Below are 10,685 nucleotides of genomic sequence, written 5' to 3'. Positions count from 1 at the left end.
AGCAGCACTCGATGTCAGTCTCTGAATGTGTCCCTGGGAACAGTCCGTAAATCACAGAGTCCTCTGTGACGGAGCTGTAGCAACTTGGCACTAAGTGCAGTTAGTTCTGGAGGTCCTCAGTATTACATATTAGTTCTAATTGCCTTAGCTCTATCCGGCACTCACAGCTGTTTCAGACTATGTCATGAAATGAATTGGCTGGAGACTGGTTTCGGTGATGGTGGGAGAATATCTCTGCGATTATCCACAAGGCGCGTACCAGCTCTAGAGGAAAATGCCCAGACCCTACCCAAAGGGCCACGAACCAGAGATGCGGCCTGTCCCGCCGAGTTACTCCAGCATTTTGTGTGTATCTCCGGTTTTCTGAATGTAGCTGAATATGTCTGTCCCGGTGACTGCCGAGTACATTCTCTCTCTCGCCACCATCCCGCCCTCTCACTAGCATTCAAAGTTGATTAAGTCAGTACTTTTTTTTAAAGCGGCTAACTGCTTCAACAATTAATACAATGCATGATATAGTAATGCATTGCACATCATGTAATGGTCACCCCGGTTCCCCTTTTGCTTTCCTCACACATCGCTGGTGAGGGGAAGCTGCAACGGTTTCAAGTGACATGAGCGAGCGAGAGCAAGCGACCGCTATTGTCTGCGGCAATATTCCCTTCACTCCAGAGATGCCGCCTGGCCCGCATAGTGTGTCTAATCTTCGGTTTAACCCAGCATCTGCAGTTCATTCTTGCACAAGTGCCAGTGACCAAAGATCCCATGGCGGTGACACGTCGGCGCCGGCAGCCACCTGGCCATCCTGCGCCTGCTCCATCGAGCGCGGTCGAGAGCAAACCGATCATGACCGGTTTGCGCTGGACTCGTCGCCTAGCGACGGCCCCGCTATAAAAGGCGGTGGCAGCAGCAGCCGGCTTCATCCTGTCCTCACTGCGGCGGCGGAGAGAGCGCACAGGGGAAGATTTCTCTTTTTTTAATTGATTTCTTCGATGGACACAGTCTTCGTAAATGTTTTTTAAGGTATTCCTGCCCGCTTCTCCCGTACGGGAATTTTGACGCGCTCGTGTATTATTTAGTACGCAATGTAAATCTGCCAAGTGCCACGTGTTAGCTCGGCAAAGGGAAACCACTTGTTTTAAATATATAGATATTTATATTTCTTTGTTAAAATAGGCCGTTTGTTTAAAAATGAGAGGAGAGCGCGGCCTGGGGTGAACTAAGGGGTTTAAATTTTACCAGTTACAAAAGAGTCGAGGGGTTGGAGGGAGGCCGGAGACCGGCGGCCAGGGCAGGAGCCGCGGCATCGAGTGCGCTTCTATTTCGGGATCGGTGGAGAGAAACGGGTGGGGGATCCTGTCCGGGCTGGGCGACCCCCGCTGGTGGGTGGGTGGGTTACCCGGGCCGGGCGAATCCAGTTGGCGGGTGGGTGGGTGACCCGGGCCGGGCGACCCCTGCGCGTGGGCGGACTGGCGGTAGCCGGGCCGGGTGACCCCCGCTGGCCGACGGGTGGGTGGGTGAGCCGGGCCGGGTGACCCCCGCTGGCCGACGGGTGGGTGGGTGAGCCGGGCCGGGTGACCCCCGCTGGCGGGCGGGTGGGTGGGTGGGCGAGCCGAGAGTGACCGTTAGTTGTGCGGGCGCTCGCGTGCCCCTCGGGCCGCGCCGACACGCGTTTCTGCTTCCTCATTCATCGGCCGGATGTATTAGTCAGTCGCCCAGATGGCGGTGCGTACTTGAGGGAGCGGCTTCGGGGTGATTTTTGGAGGAGGGAGGGTGGGTGGGTGGTTGGTTTAGTGAAGCGGTGGACAAATTGCTTTTGGCCGGCATTGGTGCATGCACTGGCGCAGCGTTGGACGTGTTGCTGCTGCAGAATGCACCAACCAGCGCAGTGTCGAGGTTTTTTGGTGATTGTAACATTTGTAAAGGCAGTGTTGAATGTTGTTTGTGGTCGTGGGGGGCGACATTGGGTTTAGTTTCGTAAGTGAAGATGTGAGTATGGCCTGTCGGAATTTACGTAAGATTGCATTTTTTTTGTTGCAGAACGAACGAGTTAAAAGGGTATTCCACGGCTACACAGAGAGCCCAGTCCTTACGTTGTATCTTCGAGGATTTAACTCTGTCGGAAAGCCACCGTGGCGAACCAGCTGAGGGTTGCTTTTAAATAGATTCCATCTCTTACTTGTCCATGTAAGTCGTTTTGAAAATTATTCTTTACTGAAAATTAAATTTTGGTAGCGTTTCTCATCTCGCTTGTTTCTGATTTTTATTTTTAGTTTGTTGCATATTGCGAATCCCCGTTTTACTCCTACATATCTCACAATGAATGACTTCACCAATGATGAGTTTGACTTTGCCTTTCTTGAAGAAGGATTCAGTGCCAGAGATATTTTGGAACGCAAGATAAATGAAGTTTCTCAGTCTGTGAGTACCTCTATTGTATTCTTGCCAGTGGTTCATTTTGTTTTTTCAGTTAATACCAGAACTATTGTCATGGCTTAACACCCTTTGCTATGCAACTAACTATTTTCTTTCCCCTCTCAATCTAGTATTCTTTTTCTATTATACTGGTATGACAATATGACCTTGAGTTTTATGTTTCTAGGATGACAGAGATGCTTTTTATGTTGCGGACTTGGGTGACATCGTTAAGAAGCATGTGCGGTGGCACAGAGTCCTTCCTCGAGTGACTCCATTTTATGCTGTCAAATGCAATGATGATAAGGCTGTTGTAAAAACCCTTGCCACTTTAGGTGCTGGATTTGATTGTGCTAGCAAGGTATGCAATTACCCCATATTCACTTTTTTCCAGTATACATTTGCCCCCTTGATTGTCTTTAATTCATTAGAATACAATTTATCTGTTACAGACTGAAATCCAATCGATACAGAACCTTGGTGTTCCAGTTGAGAAAATCATCTATGCTAATCCTTGCAAGCAATTGTCTCAGATCAAATATGCAGCCGCCCATGGTGTACAGAAGATGACATTTGACAGTGAAGTGGAATTAATGAAAGTAGCTAGATGTCATCCAAGTGCAAAGTAAGTAGATAAGGTTTGCTGCGAGATTCTGGTTGTGCACAAATATTAAACGTTGATATTTGTAAATGAAAATTGAAGGATTTCAGTTTCAGCATAATCTATAACAAATCTATTTTATTGTTACTCATTTTGAAAATACAGACATGAATGTTTGAACAGTAATGACACAAGTAAAATGGTGTGAATGAAATTTCGTTTTGAGTCCATAAATAGCTGAAACCTATTGATTAGGTTAAGGTGGGAGTGAAATGTGCAAAAGTGTCATGTTTGAAATATCCAATAACTTGTAACTATTCCAATAGGTTTTTGAGGTTGTTATATGGTACTACTTGTCTTTTTCCTCCAGTATTTTGTGGTTGTTGATGAATTATTGAGGTGGTTTTGAAGATTAACTCGACAATATGTATAATGGTAATTAATGTTACACGTGGTATATATGATTATGTGCATACTAGTATTCAATTTATTGCTTGGCAAGCATAAGCTATTCATATGGTTATGGAAACACTGAAAATATTGTTCTTTTAATCATTGGAAATATCTAAAACCAATCTACTATTAACCCATTAAATGTGCATTTTGGTCTCCTGTCGTTTTTTGCCGATGGGGATCATTTGTGATGTGTCTACTGAGCAAATTGTTCAAGTTTAGCTTTACTTTGAATTCCCCAACTAAATATTGAATTCTACTGTATTCTGTTTCCTGGCCAGTTTCATTGACAACCATGGTATAAAATGCATTCGATTCTTCCTTGCTTAGACTAGTTCTGCGCATTGCTACAGATGACTCCAAGGCTATCTGTCGCTTGAGCGTGAAATTTGGAGCAACACTGAAAACTAGTAGACTTCTCCTTGAACGTGCCAAAGAACTGAACATTGATGTTATTGGAGTAAGGTAAGAGTCTATTGTAAATACGATAGACTTGGTTTATACTCTCTAGAATTTAGGAGATTGAGAGGGGATCTTATAGAAACTTACAAAATTCTTAAGGGGTTGGACAGGCTAGATGCAGGAAGATTGTTCCCGATGTTAGGGAAGTCCAGGACAAGGGGTCACAGCTTAAGGATAAGGGGGGAAATCCTTTAAAACCGAGATGAGAAGAACTTTTTTCACACAGAGTGGTGAATCTCTGGAACTCTCTGCCACAGAGGGTAGTTGAGGCCAGTTCATTGGCTATATTTAAGAGGGAGTTAGATGTGGCCCTTGTGGCTAAGGGGATTAGGGGGTATGGAGAGAAGGCAGGTACGGGATACTGAGTTGGATGATCAGCCATGATCATATTGAATGGCGGTGCAGGCTCGAAGGGCCGAATGGCCTACTCCTGCACCTAATTTCTATGTTTCTATCTTGCATTGTACTGATTGGAAAGAATAGATTGTATTGATGTAGCACTTCAAAACTTGTAAGTTTTAGTATCTAAGAGGATGTGGTCTTGCAAATATGGAAACTCAATTTGTGACAGTGAATGACGACCATCACTAATCCTATAGGGCGGTTAAGAGTGGTGAAGGTATTTAGTCTAGTGTATGTTTAGAACCTCGTTGCGTACATTTTGGGTGTTTTGAGAATGCAGTTGAATTTTTGAAGTAACAAATTAGGCACTCCATTATTTCTTTGGGTTTAAAAACACATTTCACAATGTTGAAACCTATTGCTTTTGTTGGGTACTGACTTGCATGGACTATTTTTTTTTTCTCCCTCTGTGAAAGCTTTCATGTGGGAAGTGGTTGTACAGACGCACAAACATATACCCAGGCTATTGCAGATGCCCGTTTTGTTTTTGATATGGGGGTAGGTATCTCGATTTCGCCAGTTTGTGATCTTTTTATAACAGAATTGAATGTTTGATGTTCATTACCATTTGATACAAATTATAATTTGAAGTGAAGTTATTGCTTAGACTTGTATCTTTGCTATTTAATTTGTATTCTTGTTTTTCTAGGTAGAATTTGGCTTCAAGATGTATTTGCTTGATATCGGTGGTGGATTTCCTGGTTCAGAGGACACCAAACTCAAATTTGAAGAGGTGAGATGTGTATCTACTTGATTTAAAAAATATTATATACCTAAAACAGGTAGAGGTAATTAATTCTACATTTTGTTTTAGATTGGTGCTGTTGTCAATTCTGCGTTGGACAAATACTTCCCCACCGATTCTGGAGTGAACATCATGGCTGAGCCTGGGCGGTTTTATGTAGCATCTGCCTATACACTTTGTGCAAATATCATTGCAAAGAAGGTGGTTTTCAGTGAACAGAACGGCTCTGATGGTAGGTACAAAAGTCTAGATGGAGGAAATTAAATTAATGTGACACATAAGGGGCAATGTTTAAAGGAGATGTGGGTCAAGTTCTTTTTACAAGGGTGGTGAGTTCCAGGAATGTGCTGCTGGATGACGGTGGTGGAGGTAGATATGATAGTGGCATTTGATAAGACACATGGGGAATTAAGAGATACAAATTATGTACAAGCAGGTAATGATTGATCTTGGTATCATGTTCAGCAAAGACATGGGCTGAAGGATGTTGTAATTGTGTTTTGTAATTGTAATTCTTGTGTTACAATGTTCTGCTCTCAGACTGGAGAGTAAAAGTGCACAACAAAAGTATTGCACTTTGGTCCTTTATCCAGAGCTGCCAAGTAGTACAGATTTTCCGAATTTTGTATGGAAATGCGATAAGAATACGGATTTTAAATACGGAGTATAGTTCAGTCTGAAGAAGGGTCTCGACCAGAAACATCACCCATTTCTTCTCTCCAGAGTCGCTGCCTGTCCTGCTCCAGGTTTAAATAGCGCTGTCGGTTTAACGCATGGGAATTTAAACAAAGTGCTGTGGGTTCTAAATAGAGCGCTATTGGCTTTAAACATGGCGCTATGGGCTTTACACATAGCGCTATAGCCACATAAGTCAACAGGAGGAGCAGTTATGTTGGTAGATATGCAGAGAGATGCAATAAAATAGGGTTGACATGCTGGCATTTCAGTTTCCCAAATATTAACAGGGATTGTTTTTGGTTTAAAGGCTCGGTGAGTGGAATATTTGTTGTGCAGAGAGAGTTTTTTGCCTCAAACTGTTCTCAACATAAAATGCTCAAAAGTCACTGTTGTGAAACTCAAGATTTCATTCCTTTTAACATAGTTCTAGAATTATTTATAACACTGGTCCAGTAATATTGAGGAAGGATTTAAATTTAGTAAAATTTGCGAGAATGCACAGGAGGCCAGGAGGTGGAACGAGAGATCTATTCTGGTACAGAACTGCTGACGACATGCACCAAGACCAGGCCAATAACAATGGAGTTGACTTTTGCACTCTAAACTAATCTTTTCTGGTTAGTACAGACTACCAGTTAGTTTTGCCCTTTGGGTACAGATTTCAGTAAATTTAACCTAGAGGTTTTTTTTAAAAACTTGGGTGGAAATATGCACTGTCAGGAAGCATCTTTGGTAGCAGTCTGAAGAAGGGTTCCGACTTGAAACGTCACCTTTTCTCCAGAAATACTGCATGGTCCACTGAGTTGCTCCAGCACTTTATGTCTATACAGTAATATTGATCTTGAATTTCTGAAATGTGACCATAGGAGTAATTTTTTGAAATTTTTGGGTTGAAAGAACCCACTTGACATATAGCTTTTGTTTTAGAAATTTTTGTTTGCTGTTTACATGCTGCCAATTTCTGTTCTGTATAGCGTTCTTTGCATTATGCGACTAAAATGTGCACTTTCTTGTTGAAGGTGAAGATGAAGGTGAAAATGACAGAACCCTAATGTATTACATTAATGATGGGGTCTATGGATCATTCAACTGCATACTATATGATCATGCTCATGTGATGCCAGTTCTGCTCAGGGTAAGGTCCCATGAAATAAATGTATATTTTAAATAATATCTGGAATTGTATATTTTTTATTTTGTGTCGTAAAGTTAAGGTGAGATTTAAAACATTTATAAGGGATTGGAGGGGAAATATTTACACAGGATGGTGGATACAATTGCAATGTTAAAGGCAAGGGAATAATTCTTATTTTCTTTATTCCTTCTAAATGCCTATATCTCTTTCATGTGGTTTAGTTGTTTGCCAATTTTGTTTTGCCTTTTATATAGTTTGAAACTGACAACTTCCTTGTCGGCTTCCTTGGCAGCATTTGAGATCGGCTGCAAGTTACTATATTCAAGTCAGAATTATCAAAAGGGAATCCAAGGGGGGAATTGAAGGGTAAATTTAACCTAGTTTTTTTTTAAACTTGGGTGGAAATATGCACTGTCGGGAAGTCAGCAGGCTCTGATCGTATTGATTCTGATAGTGCTGCAAAAGTCCGTTGTCTTCCATCAGGTTTTCCTCGCTGGCTTTTTGATGGATGATAGTTGTTAGAATCCAAATTTGACGAGCTTTAGTGTAACATTCTCGTATAACTTTGATACAGTTTGAACAATTTGACAAATGCATGGACTTGGCCTTTCTACTACCTCATTCAGCCTTTAGGACAATTTCTTTAATAAATCTGTGCCGTGGTCTATTCTGAATATTCACTCATTTAACACTAAACATTGTCTTGGCTCGCCTTCTGTAGTTTTGTGTTTTTTGTAGAAATCTGAGGGTCATTTAATTTTTTTTAAACACTCCTCTCTGCCAGTTATCTTTCACTTGTCTCGTGTCTTTCAATTTTCCTTAATTTCATACCCGACCCGTTTTCTGGGATTTCATTGTAATGAGCTTTTTTTGTTTTCAGAAACAAAAATCTGACGAGAGTCTGTACTCTACCAGTGTTTGGGGTCCAACTTGTGATGGTCTTGATCGTATTGTAGAACGCTGTGATTTGCCAGAATTGCAAGTTGGTGACTGGATGGTGTATGAGAACATGGGAGCTTACACAGTTGCTGCTGCTTCAACATTCAATGGATTTCAAAGGCCCCAGGCCTATTATGTTATGTCAAGGCCAGCCTGGTACAGTATTTGAGTTTTAAAACTGAAGTTGACCCGTATAAGTACAATTAATAACAATTGCTATAATGAACCAAATAAAAAACAACAATTTGTCTCAAAAATAAATTTGTGAGGCAGCAAAATTTGATTTGTCATGCATGTTTTGGTGTCTAGGGTGTACTTTCACCTTCAGGCCATGATTTTGGGGTTTATAGAACCCACTTGACTTATAGCTTTTGTTTTCAGTGGTCAACTTAATGCCTTATGGTCTAATTGGTTTATCTGTTGTAGGCAATTGATGCAACAAATCGAAAAGAATGGCTTTCCTACCCAAGCTGAGGATCATGCTGCTAATACTATAATGGCTTCCTGTGCCTGGGAAAGTGGATTGGAGCTGCTTTGTTCTTGCTCGACATCAGCAAGAGTTAATGCATGAACCATTGATATAACTGTTAAGCAACCCATTGCAATTAACTCTTCTAGGAGTGTAGGGTAAAATATTAAATGTCTGGATTTTGGGGACCAGTCACCGAAGCAGAGTTGTTTGCTTGGATTTTAATATGTGCATTAGTTTGTATGCAACAAAATGGTTGACTAAGAGATGGGATCACATTCTTAGTGTTCCTATGGAAACTTGTTTATACTTTTTATAACTTTGTATTTTTATTTGTGCTTTAAATAAAATAAAATTTATTAGGACTTCAGCTATTTGTGGTGAATTGATTGCATGGTAATTTTCATATGTGCCTCTAAGCACATTCACTGTAGAGGGTGGAATGATGATTAGAGGGTAGCATAACTGAAATCTGTACCCAAAGGGCAAAACTAACTGGTAGTCTGTACTAGCCAGAAAAGATTAGTTTAGAGTGCAAAAGACAACTCCATTGTTATTGGCCTGGTCTTGGTGCATGTCGTCAGCAGTTCTGTACCAGAATAGATCTCTCGTTCCACCTCCTGGCCTCCTGTGCATTCTCGCATATTTGGCTATGTATTTACCCAATTCATTAAAAACTCAATTTGCCTATCTTCCTACATGGCTTCTAATTTTCTCGTCTTCAACTCCTACAGAACCTTTTTTTGACTTTGCAATTAAATGTAAACAACCCAAAATATCAATACAGAAATATTGATCAGAATGTTTGTAGTTCTGGTCCAAAACGACCAGTCCAAAAAAATGCATGCCTATGGTATGATGGCGCTCCTGGTTCTTAAACATGTGAAATTAAGTGTCCCATCTAAAAGTTAAAAAAAAACACTGCATGCCAATGGGGAAGGTATAGATCACAATTACTGTGTCAAGCTAAAGTCCGAACGGCTTAGATCTTTTATTTTCGAAGGTCTTCCCATTGGGTGTCTGAGGGTCAATGAAAACTGCAATAACAGATGGTCTCCATCTGCGCTGCCCAGTTTGATACATGCTCGATGGCATGAACAGACAAGTGAAATGGTGCAGAATTATGTATGTAAATTATTTTGTACGTCCTGTAAGGAACTTGTGCTTGAAATTTGGTTAGTGAGTTTAGTTCTATGTTATCCCACTTTCTCATCTATTCCGTGCACATTTTATAGTGGCCAAACTAACCTACAAATCTGCATGTCTTAGAGATGTGGAGGGAAACACTTATTTTTTAATATAAATGCCATACTTTGCAACCGTAATGATTCAGAGTTGAAGAGAGTGATTGCCTCTAATGGTGTTGGGCTGCTGGAGTTTTGTTGGAACCGCACATACCCTTGTTGGTGGAGAGAATTCCATCACAATCATCAATTTTGCTTTACACACTGCAAGATATCCAACTTCTGAACCTGTTCTTGTATCCACCATATTGTGTGACAGAAGCAATAACCTTATCCAAGATGATGTCAGGGGACTCTGCTGAAACTGCCAAAAGGATGATGGTTAAACCTTTTGTTTTCAGGCATTTGTATAATGAAAAAGCTTATGAATAAATTATGTCGAATTAAATTTATGTTTAATTTATGCATCCGAACTGGAAAAATAAAATTCTCACTGCAACTATACTTTAATGCAACAACACAGCCAATAAATTATCAGTTGTACTATGTAACCAGACTATAACAGTCAAAGTCAAAGTACATAATAGCAACCATATAAAAAGTCCCCAGTAGTTTGGTGCTGAGGTACAGTTGTAGTTCGGGTTCTGGAGGCTGATGGTTAATGGAAAGAACATGTTCCTGAACCTGGAGGTAGCAGTTCTCCAGCTCCTGTCCCCACTTCCCAATGGTAGCAGCAACATAAGTGCATGGTCAGTGTGGTATGTGTCTTTGATATTTGCTGCCTTCTTGACGCAGCACTTCCTAAAATACAGCAGATGGCAGTATTATCACTAAAGAATGATGTGCTGCACATTACAGGTGCTGTAGGGGGCAGTAATTGGCAATGAGATTGCCAGTTGCCTGAACCCTGTCCAGTCTAGTACCCCATCCAAACCAACACTTTCCTCCACCATCACCTCAGCAAGCCAAAAGTAAATTTGATAGAGGGGATATACAGTGCATTCAGACCACTTCATGTTTTCCAAATTGTTACGTTACAGCCTTATTTTAAAATTGAGTAAATTATTTTTTCATCATCAATCTACACACAATACCCCAGAATGAAGAAGCGAAAACAGATGTTTAGACATTTTTGCAAAGTAATTAAAAATAAATAACTGAAATATCACAGTAAACCAATCTGTATATGAACACACTACACA

At 41.0% G+C, this 10,685-nt stretch overlaps 1 protein-coding gene across 1 annotated transcript; it reads left to right on the top strand.

The window, feature by feature from the left end:
* The first annotated feature begins 865 nt into the window (after nt 1–865).
* odc1 (ornithine decarboxylase 1) lies at nt 866–8,664 on the top strand. The gene is made up of 12 exons (XM_055635306.1): nt 866–1,023; nt 2,041–2,187; nt 2,274–2,421; nt 2,603–2,776; nt 2,868–3,040; nt 3,800–3,934; nt 4,750–4,835; nt 4,987–5,066; nt 5,148–5,310; nt 6,776–6,891; nt 7,772–7,986; nt 8,257–8,664. The coding sequence occupies exons 3-12, from the start codon at nt 2,320–2,322 to the stop codon at nt 8,399–8,401; spliced, it is 1,389 nt and encodes a 462-aa protein (XP_055491281.1). The 5' UTR covers nt 866–1,023; nt 2,041–2,187; nt 2,274–2,319; the 3' UTR covers nt 8,402–8,664.
* Nucleotides 8,665–10,685: the final 2,021 nt, after the last annotated feature.

The sequence above is a fragment of the Leucoraja erinacea genome, chromosome 5 (genome assembly GCF_028641065.1).
Source record: "Leucoraja erinacea ecotype New England chromosome 5, Leri_hhj_1, whole genome shotgun sequence".
In the NCBI taxonomy this organism is placed as follows: domain Eukaryota; kingdom Metazoa; phylum Chordata; class Chondrichthyes; order Rajiformes; family Rajidae; genus Leucoraja; species Leucoraja erinaceus.
The sequence above is the reverse complement of the archived record's forward strand: the minus strand, read 5'-3'. Positions and strand labels throughout refer to the sequence as shown.